The sequence below is a fragment of the Heptranchias perlo genome, chromosome 7 (assembly GCF_035084215.1).
Source record: "Heptranchias perlo isolate sHepPer1 chromosome 7, sHepPer1.hap1, whole genome shotgun sequence".
In the NCBI taxonomy this organism is placed as follows: domain Eukaryota; kingdom Metazoa; phylum Chordata; class Chondrichthyes; order Hexanchiformes; family Hexanchidae; genus Heptranchias; species Heptranchias perlo.
The window spans coordinates 42,617,153-42,636,095 of record NC_090331.1 but is presented as its reverse complement, the minus strand read 5'-3'; the positions used below and the strand labels follow the sequence as shown (position 1 = coordinate 42,636,095).

At 42.8% G+C, this 18,943-nt stretch overlaps 1 protein-coding gene across 8 annotated transcripts in view; it reads right to left on the bottom strand.

The window, feature by feature from the left end:
• LOC137323649 (RNA-binding motif, single-stranded-interacting protein 1-like) overlaps positions 1–18,943 on the bottom strand; it is a 506,296-nt gene that overhangs the window by 16,784 nt on the left and 470,569 nt on the right. For 6 of the 8 annotated variants that reach the window (XM_067987386.1, XM_067987388.1, XM_067987384.1 and 3 more), the window contains 4 exons: positions 8,308–8,423; positions 7,271–7,314; positions 6,993–7,086; positions 3,908–3,958 (listed from right to left, as the gene is read on the bottom strand). In XM_067987386.1, the coding sequence (XP_067843487.1) occupies positions 3,908–3,958; positions 6,993–7,086; positions 7,271–7,314; positions 8,308–8,423 (305 nt within the window). Of the gene's footprint in view, positions 1–991; positions 2,731–3,907; positions 3,959–6,992; positions 7,087–7,270; positions 7,315–8,307; positions 8,424–18,943 lie in introns of those variants that run through there. The other 2 variants (XM_067987390.1, XM_067987385.1) reach the window with 2 other exon arrangements.

Below are 18,943 nucleotides of genomic sequence, written 5' to 3'. Positions count from 1 at the left end.
TGACCCGTTTATTCCTACTCTCTGTTTTCTGTCCGTCAACCAATCCTCAATCCATGCTAATATATTACCCCAATCCCTTGAGCCCTAATCTTGTGTAACAACCTCTTGTGTGGCACCTTATTGAATCTTGAGCTTTCTCAAGAGAGTTAGCAACTACAGTCCCTCAAGGACTGTAACTGCAAATATACTAGTCAACAGATGATTGTGAGGTAAATGTTTTCAAGGACAACTTTGTGAATCAGTAATTTGGTAGGTCATATGCATTAGTCTGGGTAAAGGATTTGAGCTAAAAGTGGATATGTTCATAATTACTAAACACAAATCAAAAATGATTTGAGTTATTTGAAAAAAGTTCTGTGCAACAAAAGGCGTCAGATGAACTGACTGCAGGTGGTGGTTCAAATTAACTAGTAATTTTTGTAAGCTTCTGTACAAATATATCCTTTTTCTAACACACACATTTTCTGCTGAAGGTTTATGAGACCATCCAGGTGGTGCCTTCTCCAATTCTAGTACAATTTTATGGCTTCATATAAATACTTTGAGCTTTCATTTAGCTAAAGACCATTTGTTTGTAGGACAGAATTTGTCAACTGTTGAGATGTAAAGTTTATAGTCTGAAGAATGAGTTAAAGGGAATTTCTGTTGCATAAAGTTAGTGTAACATAGGTTAAATTTGCCTCCTCCAATACTCAAGCTGATATTAAATGATTTACAGGCTGCAGCTGTTTGAAAAGCTGAATCCACAGAAATAAGAATGCACAAGGTCACTACTAGCCTGATTATAAAATTCTCTCTGCAGTATACACTCATTTTACTATTATAGCAGAATATTTTTTATCATTCATCATGAACAGCAAACACAGCTGAGAGCAAGCTGATTTAGCTAGCGACAGCTAGTAATGCACATGAGCAGTTTGCTGACACTGACTTAATTTCTTATGGAAAGACAAAATGTTGCTTAGAAAAGAGCCTTTCTTTAAAATGTTGGCACAAAGCTGTTTAATATTCATACATATATGCTCAGGTGTACATTGAGAAATGTTTTGCTGATTCTTAGGCATGTTTCAATTAAATTATTATTCCATTGTATGCAATGCCTTTTGCTTGTCCGTCACTTTTGTAGTCCCAGTGCAGCACAGTACTTTGCTCTGTTAATTAGTGTACACCATGCAAAACAAGGAAAAAGCTGGCAGAAATTCCAGAAGACTAATTGCAAGACTATGCCAAAATATGACTTGAATGGAGTTTTTGTAATGCAGGAAGGAAACAGAAAACCACTTGGTGCATCTTGTTTAACAACAGCAACTTGCATTTATATACTTCGAGTCTACAACATAGAAACAGGCCTTCGACCCGACTGGTCTATGCTTGCCTTTGTGCTCCACATGAGCCTCCTCCCTCCCTACTTCATCTAACCCTATCAGCATACTCATCTATTTTATTCCCTTCTCCCTCATGTGCATATCTAGCTTCCCCTTAAATGCATTTATGCTATTTGCCTCAACTGCTCCTTGTGGTAGCGCGTTCCACATTCTTACCACTCTTTGGATTTATTAGTGACTATCTTATATTTATGACCTCTAGTTTTGGACTCGCCCACAAGTGGAAACATTTTCTCTACGTCTACCCTATCAAACCTTTTCATTATCTTAAAGACCTCTACCAGGTCACCCCTCTGCCACACTTTTCTAGATAAAAGAGCCCTGGCCTGTCTTGCCATTCCTGATAAGTATGTCCTCACAGTTCTGGTATCATCACTGTGAATCTTTTTTTCCTCCTTCTCCAATGCCTCTTCATCCTTTTTATAATATGGAGACCAGAACTGTGCTCAGTACTCCAAGTGTGGTCAAACCAAGGTTCTATACGACTTTAACATAACTTCTCTGTTTTTCAATTCTATCCTCCTAAGAATGAATCCCAGTGCTTGGTTTGCGTTTTTATGGCCTTATTAGCCTGTGTCGCTAATTTTAGTGATTTATGTATCTGTATCCCGAAATCCCTTTGCTCCTCTACCCTATTTAGTCTCTTATAATCTGAGCAGTATGTGGCCTCCTTATTCTTCCTACCAAAATGCACCATCTCTCATTTATCTATATTGAAATTAATTTGCCAATTACACGCCCATTTTGCAAGTTTATTAATGTCTTCTTGCATTTTGACACATTCGTCCTTTGTATTAACTACACCCCCCAATTTGGTGCCGTCCACAAATTTTGAAATTGTTCTTTTGATTCCCGAGTCCAAATCGTTAATGTGAATTGTGAACAACAGTGATCCCAGCACTTGTCCCTGTGGGGCACCACTTCCCACCTTTAGCCAGTCTGAGTAGTCATCCTTAACTCCTACTTCCTGTTTTCTGTTTTGTAGCCAGCTTGTCTGCTGTTTTAACATTGAGAAGAATAGTAGACTTCGTAATTATCGGGAATATACCGTTTATACTGAGTACTATTCATTTACTGGTTTAATGTTCAATAAATTAATCTGTTGGTTATTATCTGAGCTGTGCTCTGGTAGTGTGAATTCTTCTGCCTTCTGAAGTTGGGGAGATCACATGACAGCATACAATATATTAAATTAACTGGAGTGGAGAGGACAAGGTTTTCTCTGTTTGATCCCCGTTCTTGCTACATTTAGATAGATACTGGGTAGAAAAAGGCACATTCTGGTCATAAGGAATATGAGGTCCATTTACGAGAGTGGTTAGTAGCACTGACGCCAGGAGAATATCTAACATAAAAATCCAAAAATACAACAGTTATCAACAGTTGCAGCAAGAAAGTGACTGAAGCTTTGTTTGCAAGAGGCAACACTTCCACTGTGGAAAGACAACATCAGCTCGACAGTGCACAGAACTTTTCCCTGATAGAAAGGTTCGCAAGTTTAAAGGAGATCTAATTGAAGTATTCAAAGTTTCAAAAAGGTTTGAGAGCATAAATACTGAAAGAATATTTCCACTGGTTAGTAAATTGGTAACAAGGGGATGTAAATTAAAGATTAGTACTAAAAGTGTAAAGGGGTGGTTAAAAGATTTTTCTAATGTAAAAAGTTATTATAGTAAGCAAGTGCCAATCATGATGTTTAAGGGAGAATTAGAAAAACATTGTTTTCACTTAGCCATCTGTGGGACATGCTGATGTCATGAGTCACAGCCACACCATGCACAAAAATAATTTGCCACTGTCCACTGCAGTGTGTTTGTGGTAAGGAACTGAATGAGTAAACTGAAGGAGGTGGTTTAGTGTTATTGCTTCAGGCTAAATCAGTTAGAATTCAAATCACAGGTAGTTATACTCCCCAAGAGTCATAATTTGCATTTATATGTGCATATCAAAGTAACTTTTTAATAGGGTAGTATCTCTCATCCCTTTCAGGAAGAATATTAAATGTGACCTTTATACTATAAGGGTCACTCCAGGACAGAACCCTGAAGTATAAACAACTTTATACTCTTGCCTTTCAAACTAGCAACAATCTCCTGGCATGGGATTTTCACCCTCTGCTTCTTACCCAAACTGTTAGTGATAGCAAATGTGAATTTCACTTGCCAGTGGAAGTAGGTTGGATCGTATTTTGGTGTCTGGCTATGGGAAGGTCGACTTATCAAGCCACCTGCACAGGTCAGGAATTCCCTTTTGACAAAGCTGACCTGAACAGACCTTACCCGTGACATCAGGGTCAGACTGGCAAAGTTGCAAATGTGACATTGCAGTAACTGCTCATGCACAAGATTCATTCATATGCAGTAGCATTAAAGTCATGCTTGGAAAGAAATGAAAAAAAGGTTAAACCAAATACTTGATGAAAAACAGTGTCCCTTTCAAATATGGTATGCTAATCTAATTTGAATATTATTCCCTGCCAGGCACAGACAAAACTTTTCTTGTGCGAAAGACAGCTAACTTACAGCATGTTGCATAAGATAAGGTTGGTGTGGCATCCAGGAAGTACTCTGCACCTGCAACGCAATGTTAAGAGATCATCAAATTACATTAAGGAAAAAGGCAAGCATAGTGTTCAGTCCTTGACAAAGAACTTTGCTGTGTCATATGGCTGTTAGAACCCCTCATAGACAGGGTGTGGAAAACATAAAGGTAAAGCATATGCCTGATAACACAAATGCACATTTCAAAACACACACCCACCGAAGCAATAATGTTCTAGAATTACTTATTAATGAATAGTGAATAGGTAAAAAATGTTGCAAATGTGGCAGATGCAAAAAACTCAATATTACATGTGTTCAATCTTGATCTTGTTTTGAATGGTTTCCCCTTAGTTGCCACCAGTCAGAACATATGGTTATCAGCAAGAAGTAGCCTCTACACTCAACATTTTTATCATCTGCTATATGAAATAAAAACACACAAACAACTCTACAGTATGGCACCAGTTATTTGTGTTTCCACTATGTGTGGACTGTGGTAAAAATATGTGAGATACATATTTTATTTTTAATAGTGTAGTCATTCGTAGTCAGCATCAGACTTGATCCTGTGAAATGAAAGGTGCACCGTTGACAGGAATTTCTGTTCAGGAGGGGCAGTTTGAATTGGTGGGACCAGTAAACTTAGTTCCTTATTTTTGTAATAAAATAACTTGATAAATAATATAAATTGCAGTGATAACTTGTTTGTGGAGATCACTGTCGAGACCCCCTCAACAGAGAAGCATGTCAGTGAGCAGTTTCACAACATGTAAGGCAGTTGAGGTACTACACTATTAGCATATTAAAGGGTGTCATAGCCTCAGTATGTTTGTGTGTGCACACATGCATGGGTGGGTACAGAAGGGATAAATAAAGCCATGGAAGATCTGTATTGAAAAATCAACTACAGTACTCCCGTGGCAGGAAGGCCAACACCATGCTGTTATAAATTCTATCGGTTAGATTTTCTACCCATTGACTATCAATCAGCAGAAAATCTAGCCCTATACATGAAGTGCAAAAATTTATGTGGCGGCTTTTGAAATTGCAGCCAGGGTGGCAGTAGGGATGTGACAAAAAGCTTCAGTGCCTCTTGGTTTGGGAGGAGAAAATCAACCAGCGTTTCTATTTCTGATCAATATCCAGTGTCACCTGTTTGAATTCATTTAAGTTTGATTGTGCTGATGTCAGGTAAGGACAGGATTGGGCCTGGTTGCAACACCTCATGGTAAAACAGGTCATCAACACTGTCATCAAGGATCACACATGAATAACGGTCACTTGCGTGAAGTACTGAAAGGCGACATGTGTCTCAGTGAAGAATCAGTACCTTCAGGAGAGCAGAAGAGTGGAGGGGAGAAAACTGACAAGAAAAAAGTAGTTTTTAAAAATAATACATTTGTAACACAAGATGTGGTAAGCAGCAGGCCATCACATCACCAAACCATTGATCACACAGCAGCATTCCTGTTATTAATGGGATGATTTTATGAGCTGCATTTCTTCATGATTTGAGTGCTTTCATGAGGCATAGAAGCTGCACAATGTAATCAATGATGAAACCAATCGATCAATCTGACCAATTTTTTCTTCAGGCAGAAACTGTGTTTCCTGTGATCAGCCCTCTGGGTGAATTCAGCTATTGTGATTGACTATTGGAAAATCTACACCAATCACAAATACTTTTTTGGACATGAAAAGTTAAATCAAGATTATGTTTTACATTCTATAATGAAGAGTGGCTCTTGACGGTTACTTAAACTAAGTTCTGTCCCTGTTCCTCCATTCAATCTGTTGAACCTTCTTAAGTGGATGTGCCTGGGTGATGTATGCACCATAACAGTTCCTGATATAGTTAAACCTGATATATGCACACTTTGTCATTTATTATTGCTTAATTTTAAATCAATCAATTTGTAAAGAATAAAAGACACAGGAAACACTTATGTTTGACTCAGCTTAACTCAAATATTTTGTTTGTGCTGTTCAACACACCACCTTCGTCCACTTTCTGCTGCCTTGTACCTTCTCTAAACATTTCCTGTCTCAGTCACCTAGCTGACTGCATCTCTTACAAAAGATGAAAAGGATCCATCATGAAACACAGAATGGCTCAGTATAGCTACACAACACAATCCAATTTTATAATTATAGATTGTATAAAACAATTACATTTTAATAAGATTTTGGGATTCAGAATGGAGAGACCTTAACTAATATTCCAATATTTAACTGACTATGTTTAAGACAGATGTTGCCATTATAACCAGAAATCATTTTTGTCTTACTTTTTGTGACAGAATATCAGCATTGAAACTGCATTCCTAAACAGTTGGATTCATTAGTCTGTCTACCTTTCACAGCAAATTTCTCTCAGACTCACTCGCAACAATTTTGTGTGATGTTTTTTCTTCGTCCATTTTTTCTTCTTGCTTCCTCTTCTCAAAGTGTTGACTACTTGCCATGATATGGTTCTATAGGTGCTGTTTGTCTTCTGGTACTTCACCCAAGTAGCCATAATTCATGTGTGAGCTTTGACAGCAAATATCACCAGGCTATTCAATGACACTTCAATCTAATCTTATCCTCATCCACACTTTGGTACTTTCAACAGTGGTCACTTGATAGTGTTAAGAGCTGGAACCTTAACCCATGGGTTTGGGGTCAACTGCATTGCCTATACAGTTGCCTAGGTTCAGATCAGCTAATTCAGATGGGGAATTGAACCTGTGATCTTCCTAGTTGGTATGGTTCAGCTACTGACGGGATAAACTCACTGAGCTGTCAAGAGAGTCAACAATTTTTTTTAATGAAAAGTAATTCTGAAGCAGCCACTCAAATAATAATATAATACTAACTCACGTTTATATAACCCCTTATCATGTTGAAAGGCCTCAAAGCGCTTTACGCAAAAAACTACTGTTAAAATGTAGTCACTTGTTATGTAGAGACATGATTATTCAATCATGTTTTACACTATGCAACTTATACTGCATTCTTGCAGACTTATAATCAAAATTTGTGTAAAATAATTGGAATTAATATGGAAAGTTTCAATACCAACCTGATATGTTGAAACGGGAGATGCAATGTATGGTGTAAGAGATGTTTGAGCAATCATTCTATTTGTTGCAATACTGTATGGTGTTGAATAAAATCTAAAAAGAGTCAGCAAAGTGAAGAGATCAGTCATATTCAATATTTAACAGTGCAGGATAACACTACAGAACAATAATAGAACCCACTGAAAAGGAATATTACACCCAAGAGCAATAGGATGTTTTTAGTACTTTGTTTCAAAGGAGCATTTACTGCATACACAAAATCAATTTTGTTACTTACCCATTTTGCATAGCACTGGGATCATATGTGAGGGTCATTCCTGCCTGGTAAAAGAATCAGTATCACCTTCAATTATATGCTTAATATGTCCAGATTTATCTTATGTGACAAAATTCAGCTGCTTTTAAGTGGAGTGAAAAGCAACTATGAAATCAGTATGGCTTTAATCTATTATTTATAGGTTCTAACCCTTTATGGTACTCATGCCATCACACAGAGAACAAGAGAGTTCATTTTCAACATTATCAGTCAAAATTTTAAAAAATGACCATCCCTGTAATTCTGACAAACCACCAATTCTTGTACGTTGGTCCAATTCAACAGATCCACTTCTACAGATCGGAACCTTGATGGCATGGGTTTGTGTGCGCGCTACAGGTAATGTACAAGCACTTATGTGATACAAAGCTCCTACTTTAGAAGAAAAATCTTCTATAACCAGAAAACAGGTGATTGTTACTATAGGCCTGTCTTCGAGTTTACAATAATAATGCACAGTGGAACTTTCATTCAATCAGAGTCTTTAAAATGCAGTGCACAACTTATTAGCACCAGTGTATTCCATCAGTTTTTTCATATTAGTTTCCAATTCTGTTGGCTTCCTATCTATTGATAGTACCGTATTTTAAGAATATGCATTATCCAGAAAAATTGGGAAGAACAAAGGAAAGCTACAGTAAATGCCTATCTATTTATTTTTTTGTGTCAGCTCTGATGTATTTTTGTGGTGTTGAATGTTATTTATATAAAAGAAAAAAAAATTGAAAATGAAAAGCAGAGTTTGCTGCCAGCGTGCATGAGAAAGAACAGAGCCTTGTATAACTTAGACAGGACAGTGTTGAATGAAATATGATTGGAGAGGGCATATTATCTAAGTGGTGCTATTGTTTATTGGTGGACCATTCTCACCATAACTTTGCTGATGGGCCACTGCAGGAAAAAAGTTGTAACAATATCTTCTTTGAACAATATGCACACATCAGGTCCTAAACAATATTATTTCCACAGGCGTACTTCAAATTCATGGAAAGACTTACAAGTCTCACCTCGCCCTCTCGATGCCACGCTCGACCATTCTGCACATATTTGTTCTGATTTTGTCGCTTTTTCTGACCACCATCTGCAAACTTGCATAGCAAAGGTTCTATGGGAGCTGCAGAGAGAGAAATTTGTTTAAAAAAGTTATACTACTGTACGCATGACATAATGAAAAATATGATACCACATTGCAAAAATAGCATTGGAATACTGTAGTACATCACAACTAATTTTCCCACACCAGACTTCATTAAGTTTCAAAATCCTGGGGATTGGTTGGATTTATAAACCACCTGAACTCTCATTGCTTATGATGACACAAGAACTGCTTGGTTGTCTTACAACCTTGTAATACATAAATCCCATTATTTTATGAGTTAAACACAGTCTCAGTTTGTCTCCTGGTTGTTGAGTGGCCAATTCTAGCCAGTTGATTAGAACACAGGGAACAAATATAGTGGCAGCGACACTTGTACAACTGGAATTAAAAGTATTCACAATTTTTCCCCCAAGAAAGGTCACGACAAAGAAGATGGAAATCAATCAAAAGCAATCATAATGCCAGGACAAGAAAGTATGTGCAAACATGTAAATATGATTATAAAATAAACTGGTACAGTTCTTAAAACTGTAAGGTTATATTTGTAGTTTTAAATGTGAATTTTATGTTATTGCTAACAGTAACCCATCTTATTCAAATGGAAAGTTCCTTCCAGACAAATTTTAAACAAATTCATTGTGAAACAAAGTCACAGATAGGTTTGGTTAAAACTTAACGAAGTCTTGAATTTATTGGACTCAAAAGTTTGTGTCTTTAGGCACATAATTCTATTCATTATATAAAGTTTTTTTTTGGTCAGCTTGGTGTATAACATGCACAGAAACCCATCTCTAATGTTCACAAGTCTCCAAACCAAGATAATGAGAAATCCACAAACATAGAGTTTCTGTTAGCTCAATACACACACTCTCCCTGTGGGGATACATCCCATTTACCTAAAGCTAGAAAATTTAGGCACAGGTTGACAACAGCCAAGGCGTCGGAGTTCCCAAATGTACATGAATATACTGCTGGAATTTAGCTAACTAAAACCATGCAGTTTATCTGCCCAAAGCATTGGTGAGCTTCCTGTTGCTTGCTAGCTAGGTCACTCTGTCTGTCAGGGCTTATCTGGAGCTGAGTGGGAAATACCCCTGCTCCGAGTGACAGGTCTACACAGGTGCCATTAATAAATCAGGTTGCTGGTCAACCATCAACAGTCCCTTAGAATACTGCATACCTCCTTGGTTTAGATATCAGATTACTGAGTTTGCCATAGAAGATTGACTTGGTTCCAATCTTTCTTTGGTAGGCAGGTCATCTTGAAGCCACCTCAACCCAAAGTGACCCGGTTTACCTTCTTCTCAAGGAGGACAGTCATGAATTGTCATCAGGCAACTGACATGCCAGGGTTTGAGTCCTGCTGTGTTGACACCAGGTACCAGTAATTCCTCATGAGTTGCATGGTGGAGCAACATAACTTACCATAAAATGTGTGACTGCATGGTCACCATCCTTCTGACTACAACATGGACACATACCTTACTCTGAGTGGAAGTGGACTGGCGGCATTTAGATAAGGCCCTGCGGTTAAAATTACCCTGGCCTCCCGCTGCCTCTGCTGGATGGGAAATCAACTTGCAGAGCAGTTTCCTGCTGGAAATCTGCTGAGTTAAAATCTGTCTCCTGAATGGAGTAGAGTAGAAGGACCTTTGTCCTGCTTGATGCTACCACGACCTGGCAAAAGTGCACCATTGCCAACCAGTAAAATCCTTCACATTAATGAACACAAAAAATATATTCTTAACAAGTGTCCTCTGATGTAACATTACAGTGCATTTCCACTTGATTTTCTTGAATTAATGCATACTAGTTGATCTCCTGTGCCACTGCACAAAGGGAGTCAAGACCAAGTGTAGTTTTCAGGTGAAGTGGGATTGGAAGGCAAGAGATAATACAACCAGGGCATGCAGAGGTAATTTAGTCCCCAATTTAGAATCATGCATTCTATCCTTATGTTGATACAATACTTCGATATTATTTCTGGATAAAAAGCACAATTGCACGAAGTACAGCAATTTGTGTAGCAGAAATAGTTAGTTGGAGCATGGGAGTTTCTTTGCAGTACAGGTTGAGCAGCTGAGATAAGTAAAACTGAGCTGCTACGGTGCCGCCGCTGATGGAAGGGTGATACTACAATGTGACAGTTTACATAGGCAGTTTCTACTATAAATGTGGACATATGAATTTCGAATAGTAAAGATGACAGGAAGTGCACACGGATGCATGATTTTTTATATATTAAATATGGATATATCACCTTCACATGCTCATTAAAATTGTTGTTTTCCAGTGGAAAATTCATTACACGTATTATAAATAGAATATGTAAGACCAGAATTTCCACTTCTGAGCCTAACCATGAAACACTTTTGAGTGAACTTATCAATATAAACTATGTACAAATTAACTGAGGATTGTTAGAGCACAAATCTAACCATAAAATATTCGCAAAGTACAAAGCTCTTAATTCGACTTTATTTTATTTCCTTAGAATTACAAAAGCCATCTTTCAGATAAGACGTTAAACCAAGGCACCGTCTGCCCACTCAGTTGGACATAAAGATCCCATGGCACCACACAATGAAGAGCAGGGGAGTTCTCCTGGTGCTCTGGCCAATATTTATGCCTCAACCAACATCACCAAAAACAGATTACTTGGTCATGACCTCATTGCTGTTTGTGGGACCTTGCTGTGTGCAAATTGGCTGATGCGTTTCGAACAGTTATAACAGTGACTACACTTCAAAAGTACTTTATTGGCTATAAAGCGCTTCAAGAAGTCCTGAGGTCGTGAAAGGCGCTATATAAATGCAAGTTCTTTCTTTCTTCAAAAATAATTCCTGTTGTACATTCTTCTGAATCACTTCACAGTTTGCAGTGTTAACACAGCCCTTGGCCTCCACCGTATTCAACTGTAGTTACCATTACTTTTTTTTAAACCCAGGCAACAGTATGGGCCCGATTTTAGCAGCGGGTTTTGGGTGCGTTCTCGGCGGGGGGGGGCCTCGAAAATCCCGATATCCAGGTGCGTGACCGGATCGCGCCTCGATCCCGGCCACTTCCGGGTTCCGCGCTGACGTGCGGGGGTGCGTGCGTAGCCCCCGCTGGTGGGAATCCTGCAGGCAATAAAAGCCAGCGGGATGCCACTTAAGAGTATTTAGGTCATTAAATGACCTGATTCAGCTGTCTCATTAGGAAGTGTGGGATTTTAACTTCAACTGAGACTGTTTCACATACTGGGGGAAAACAGTCTCACTCCAAACGGATGTGTTGCAGCCAGCAGCCTGTGGCAGCTGCCAAGGTGCACGCCACAGGGGGGGGGGAAAGACCCCTCACCAACGCAGGAGGCCACTCCGTCACATAGGGCAACGCCTGCCCTCCACCACCCTCCTCCAAGCCAGAAGAAGCACCGACGTGGAACCGCAGCCCCAATGCGAGGAAACACCTACCTACTGTGCACAACTCCTCAGACCAACACCTGCCAGATGGGGGCCGCTTTGACATCCTCGGGGGATGAACAGCATCACCAGCCTCGCAGTCCACGCCGTCCGCCTCAGCGACGTGGAGCCCCCCAACACGGTGCTGTGGCACACCCACCTGCACAGCAGGAGGGAGGGCAACCGCAGAGAGAGATGCGTCGTAGGAGGCACTACCCTCCGCACAGGGTCTACAGACCGAGGCTCAGCTTCATGGAACTCTCCGAGGAGCAGTGCATACGGAGGCTCAGAGTCACTCGCCAGGTAGTCGCCGACATCTGCAGCCTCCTTAATGACGAGCTGCTCCCGGATGGACCAAGCAGCATCTTCCTACCCGTCGCCGTCAAAGTCACCACTGCCCTCAACTTCTTCGCCTCCGGATCCTTCCAGGGTGCCACCGGGGACATCACTGGGGTCTGTCAGTCCTCCGCACACAAGTGCATAAGGCAGGTCACCGATGGGTTGTTCCACAGGGCCTCGCACTACATCAACTTCACCATGGACGAGCGCAGCCAGATGGAGAGGGCGGTTGAATTCCATGCTATGGCTGGCTTCCCACGGGTGCAGGGTGTAATCGACTGCACCCACATCGCCATACGGGCACCTCCGCATGAGCCAGGGCTGTTCATCAACAGGAAGGGGTATCATTCCATGAACGCCCAGCTCATTTGTGACCACCGCCAGAGATTCCCACACGTGTGCGCCAGATACCCTGGCAGCTGCCACGATGCCTTCGCCCTCAGGGAGTCCACCGTCCCGCCCCTCTTCCACGCACCCAACACCGGCAACGGCTGGCTCCTCGGCGACAAGGGATATCCCCTGCACACGTGGCTTATGACACCTCTGAGGAACCCCATTACCGAGCCGCAGCGTCGATATAACGACAGCCACATTGCTACCAGGTCGACAAATGAGCAGGCTATAGGGCTGCTCAAGATGCGCTTCAGGTGCCTTGATCGTTCCGGGGGGGGTGCTCCAATACACGCCACTCCGAGTGGGACAAATTATAGTTGTCTGCTGTGCCCTGCACAACATGGCACTACAGAGAGGGGTGCCGCTGGAGGAGGCCCCATGCGCACCCGCCACCCACATTGAGGACAACAATGAGGAGGAGGAGGAAGAGGAGGAGTACGAGCGAGAGGAGGAGGAACGACCCATGGCCCGAACACCGGCTCACCTGCGTGCTCGTCAGGCCAGGGAGGCACTCATATGCCAACGGTTCTCCTAACATCACACTGTGTGAGGCGTTCACATGTCATAACGTGCACAGACGATGGTCCATACAGGCTCCCTCCACAGAAGAGTGGTGCCTGTACACCTGCACCCACTGTATTATGCCCAATGAGTGGGACAGGGTGGTCGTCGTCATGATGAGGTGCACGGAAGGGACATATCGCACAAGCCGCAGAATTATGGACAAGAGGTGGCAGCATTGGTGAGAAAAAGTGAGCTTATTTCGTGTTGCCATTCAAAGACTGGAAATAAAAAGATAACAAATAGACAAACACCCTGGTGCAATCCCTGTGTGCTCACGGAACTGTGGGTTTTCGTTTCCGGGTACCCCTACGTGGTGCTACCCCTGTGGCTCCAGCAGAGGTGGTGGCAGGTTGCTCCTGTTCGTGCCCTGACCTGGTAGATGCTTTGGGCCGACGCCCCCTGGGTTTCGGTGCCCGTGAGGGCACCTCGACAGCCTTCCAGGCTGCAACCGTGGACATCCCCGGTGTCTCTCAGTCGTCTGCGCAGATGAGCCCTGCAAATACACCTACACCCACTCTGCAGTGACACACTGGGTGGCATCAGTGGTGGGTCCTCATAGGGATACCCAGGAGCAGGCATTATTGCACAAACCGGACAGGGTTCGCGAAGACATGGCAGTAGTGGAGCCAATATAATGTGTGATGTGAGTTGTTCTTTAATTCAATAGAAGTAAGAACCATGACCAACCCTCAAACACCCTTGTGCATCCCCTTCATGCTCACGACACGTTTGCCTTACGCTGCCTACTGCACATATGTGATGCATGCCCTGTGGCTGCAGCACAGCTGGTGGCAGGTTGAGTGAGGCTGGCCGTGAGAGAGATGCACGAGAGGGTGAGTATGGGATAAAGCCATGAGATTGTATGAGGATTGGGTTGCGTGTTAGTGGCGGGGTGAGTACTCGCGAGGTGAGTAGGTGCAGGTGAGATGAGGATGAGGTTTGAGTGGGTATGAGGGGTCATGTGACAGAGTAGTGTTGGCAGTGCCGAAGGAGATGTGGGGTGGGGGCAGTGTTGTGGCAGGCAGAGTGTAGGGGAAAGACTACGTGTTCTCACTGTGGCTGACCTACTGAGGTCATTGGTGCGCCTCCTGCACTGTATGCAGGTGGGCGATATATTGGTGGCGCAGTTGACCCCCTCTGCCACCTCGAGCCAGGCCTTCTTGGTCGCAGAGGCAGGCCGCTTCCTCCCGGCCGCCGGGGGGAAGATCTCTGTCCTCCCCCTCCTCCTCACCCCATCTAATGATACCTGGGGTGAGGCATCATTAAACTGGGAGCAGCCTTCCCCCTGGGCTGCTCCATGCTGTAATTTTTTCAGTTTGTGGCAGCATCTGTCAGTGGAGGACTGCCCCTTTAAATAGAGCGCCTCCAGCTGACAGATCTTACTGCGCATGCGCAGCCCGCCCGACGCGCTGATCAGCAGCGCGGAACCCGGAGGAGCAGGTAAGTGGCTCCAATTAGTGGGTTGCCTGCTACGATCGCGCGGGAAACCCACTAATTTCACCGGGCGCGTTGAAAACGCGCCCGCTGGCCTACCCCCCGGGAACCCGCACCCCAGGTAAAATCGGGCCCTATATGTTCAGAGATCACAGACAGTGGAGAGTGAAAAAGACTAAATTAATCTATGGTCAAACGTGCCTATATGTGTTCAGTAATTATGCTGTTTGTTTAGAATGTGTAACATGCTATTTCACATTGTAATATATTGGTTATCTTCACTGAATTTGATGATGCCACGTCTTGAAGCTACAGTTCAATCTTGTTTGGCAGAAGGGCATTCTGATTCAGAAACAGAATGTAGGTACTTAATATGGCTTACAGTATGATAATTTTCAAATGTATTACCACAGAAGTTTTATAAACCAGTTTATTCTGCTTATGGATGATCCATCTCGACCTCCTCCCGAGATCCCCACCATTACAGAAGCCAGTCTTCAGCCAATTCGATTCACTCCACGTGATATCAAGAAACGGCTGAGTGCACTGGATACAACAAAGGCTAAGGGCCCCGACCACATCCCGGCTGTAGTGCTGAAGACTTGTGCTCCAGAACTAGCCGTGTCTCTAGCCAAACTGTTCCAGTACAGCTACAACACTGGCATCGACCCGACAATGTGGAAAATTGCCCAGGTATGTCCTGTCCACAAAAAGCAGGACAAATCCAATCTGGCCAATTACCGCCCCAGCAGTCTACTCTCAATCATTAGCAAAGTAATGGAAGGTGTCATCGACTGTGCTATCAAGCGGCACTTACTCACCAATAACCTACTCACCGATCCTCAGTTTGGGTTCCGCCAGGACCATTTGGCTCCAGACCTCATTACAGCCTTGGTCCAAACATGGACAGAAGAGCTGAATTCCAGAGGTGAGGTGAGAGTGACTGCCCTTCACATCAAGGCAGCATTTGACCGAATGTGGCACCAAGGAGCCCTAGTAAAATTGAAGTCAATGGAAATCAGGGGGAAAACTCTCCAGTGGCTGGAGTAATACCTAGCACAAAGGAAGATGGTAGTGGTTGTTGGAAGCCAATCATCTCAGCCCCAGGACATTGCTGCAGGAGTTCCTCAGGCCAGTGTCCTTGGCCCAACCATCTTCAGCTGCTTCATCAATGCAGTCCATGCCTGCATGCAGCAAGGCCTGGACAACATCTAGGCTTGGGCTGATAAGTGGCAAGTAACATTTGCGCCAATCAATTGCCAGGCAATGACCATCTCCAAGAGAGAGTCTAACCACCTCCTCTTGACATTCAACGGCATTACCATCGCTGAATCCCCCACTGTCAACATCCTGGGGGTCACCATTGACCAGAAACTTAACTGGACCAGCCACATAAATACTGTGGCTACAAAAGCAGGTAAGAGGTTGGGTATTCTGCGGCGAGTGACTCACCTCCTGACTCCCCAAAGCCTGTCCACCATCTACAAGGCACAAGTCAGGAGTGTGATGGAATACTCTCCACTTGCCAGGATGAGTGCAACTCAAGAAATTCGACACCATCCAGGACAAAGCAGCCCGCTTGATTGGTACCCCGTCCACCATCCTAAACATTCACCCCCTTCACCACCGGCGCATCGTGGCTGCAGTGTGCACCATCTACAGGATGCACTGCAGCAACTCACCAAGGCTTCTTCGACAGCACCTCCCAAACCCACGACCTCTACCACCTAGAAGGACAAGGGCAGCAGGCACATGGGAACAACACGACCTGCGCGTTCCCCTCAAAGTCACACACCATCCTGACTTGGAAATATATTGCTGTTCCTTCATCATTGCTGGGTCAAAATCATGGAACTCCCTACCTAACAGCACTGCGGGAGAACCTTCACCACACGGACTGCAGTGGTTTAAGAAGGCGGCTCACCACCACCTTCTCAAGGGCAATTAGGGATGGGCAATAAATGCTGGCCTTGCCAGTGACACCCACATCCCATGAACGAATAAAGAAAAAACTCACTTCAGGAAGAATTGCACTAAGACAGAATTTTATCTGTTGACCTGTGCACCATCTACCTGGAGCATCATAACTTGTATCCTGTTTTATGGGGACTGAACAGATAAATTGGTACTGTTATTTGCACTTCACTATGATTTAAAAAGAATGCTGCAGAAAAGGATTTTCTTCTATTTTTCTGGGATCAGTATCAACCACTGTCAGAAATGACATAGTTTGGATTAAGGGTAAAAATTCATTTCTTTTGAACAAGCAGAGGAAAAAGGGGAGAAAGAGAGAGTGATAGAAATGTATTCAGTTCGTCTTTCAGTCTGTATTGAATTTGACCACAATTTTTCCTTGTTCCACAAATACTGTCAGTACTATCATAGTAGGTGCAGTGTAATGGCAACAATGTCACTGCGAGATTCTACTTTTCTCAGAATACTATATTAATTCATAGTTGTGGAAACTTTTCTAATTCTATTTCACATATCATGCATTAAAGGAAATTTACAAAATCATGTTTGTAGATGGTGCAAGAAAGAAAAGGCATTGGGGAAGAAATTCAACTTACAGCCTGTTTTGTACCTGTAAAATGGGTGTTATACCTCCGAATTTCACGTTGTGATCTGTCATGTGCTATCTGGACCGGAATTGCAACGGATACCATATTGGTTCTGGCGACTCTTAGTCGTCCAGGGTGCCCACCTGAAATAGGCATTAGGCTGTTTCAATGAAAATTGGGGTTGTATGCAGGTTGTAGGACCCTGTATGCAAAATTCAGGTAGAAATGGGCGGAGCTTGCGCCGCACATACTGTGCCTCGTTGTACCAGCATTTGAGCGGAACTAACCGATGGTCTTTGAAGGGCTTGCTGGAAGCCGCTCAAAATGGCCCAAGAAATTTTCAGTTTTTATTTTTTGGGCCCAGGAAAAGCAGAAGTGCTCCTTCTGGGCCCACAAAAAACTCTAGCCCACTGCCGACATGTTCGATGCCTTTGGTCGGGATTGCTCCCCTCCCCTCCCACCAGACCCGACCTGCTGACCGGTGATCAGCAGGGAGAGCAGCCGCTTGGTGCCCACAGGTCGCCACTGGCATTTCAATGAAGCCCATGGGCTTCAGGCTGGCACAAATCAGCACGCAGAGAAGTCGTTCCCTGACTTTGTGCTCGTTTTGGGCGCGAGTTGAATTTCTCTCTCATTCATATTTATGTCCGTTCCAATTTTCTGACCCATTACTTTTGACCCAATTTCCTTTCATAGCACACACTGAGCTTCAAATGTTGGAGGAATGCATGTTTTTCTGATGAGAAACACATGAATGCTGTCCAGCTTGTACTGCAGTACATGCAATAAGAGTAAACGGAACTGACTATTCTCCTTTGTGGCCTCAGGAAAGTGCCAAGGCAGATTATCGACTTCCATGCCAAATTCCAGGCAATCAGTAGACAAAGTTGTGCTGTGGAAACCATTCAGGATAGACAGAGGAATGCTTCTCGTCATCTGTCCATGCTGCATGGTTATCAATTGTCAGTTGTGTACTACACCACTCTCAGGAGGACAGCCAGAATGTTCAGTAACATCTTATTCTGCTACTTGTCAGAAGAAACCTATTATTATTCACCTTCCTTTGGCCTCTCATTAATTCAGTATTCACTGATTTTAAAAACAGCATAAAACATGTGGCTTGATCAATAATTTTTTTGAAAAGTTTTAACAGTATTATGTGGACTCACATCATGTTAAAGCACAGAAAGAAGCCATTCAGTCCATCAAATTTGTGTTGGTGTTTTTCGCAACATGAATTACCTAATCTAATCACACTTCCCTGCTCCATATTCATATTCTTCTTTTTCACGGAAGTGTCTAATTCCTTTCTTTAAAAATTATGGACTCTGCTTAAACAATGGTTTGTCAAGGTGTATTCCAAATTCTAACCACCCTCGGTATAAAGAATTTTTTTCCAACCTCCCTTTAATTCTTTTTGTTATTATCTTAAATTTGTGCCCTGTTGTTGCCGTTTCCCCAACCAGTGGAAATATATCACACAGTTAACTTTTCATTACCTTTCATAATCTTTTGGATTTTCATCAGGTAATCCCTTAACCTTCTCAAGCCTTTCTTCCTAATTATAACCCCTCATTCTTAGTAATATCCTAGTGAATCGGTGTACCCTTTCCATTACTTTTTGCCAGTTTTTACCTTTCCGACAACGGGGTGCCCAAAACTGCACACAATATTCCATCTGTGGCCTAACTAAGATCTTGTACAAGTTCAATTTTTACTCCTTTGCTTTCGTATTCTACGCCTCTAGATACAAAACCAAGGATTCTGTTTGCCTTTTTCTGGCCTTATCTACTTGTGCTGGCAC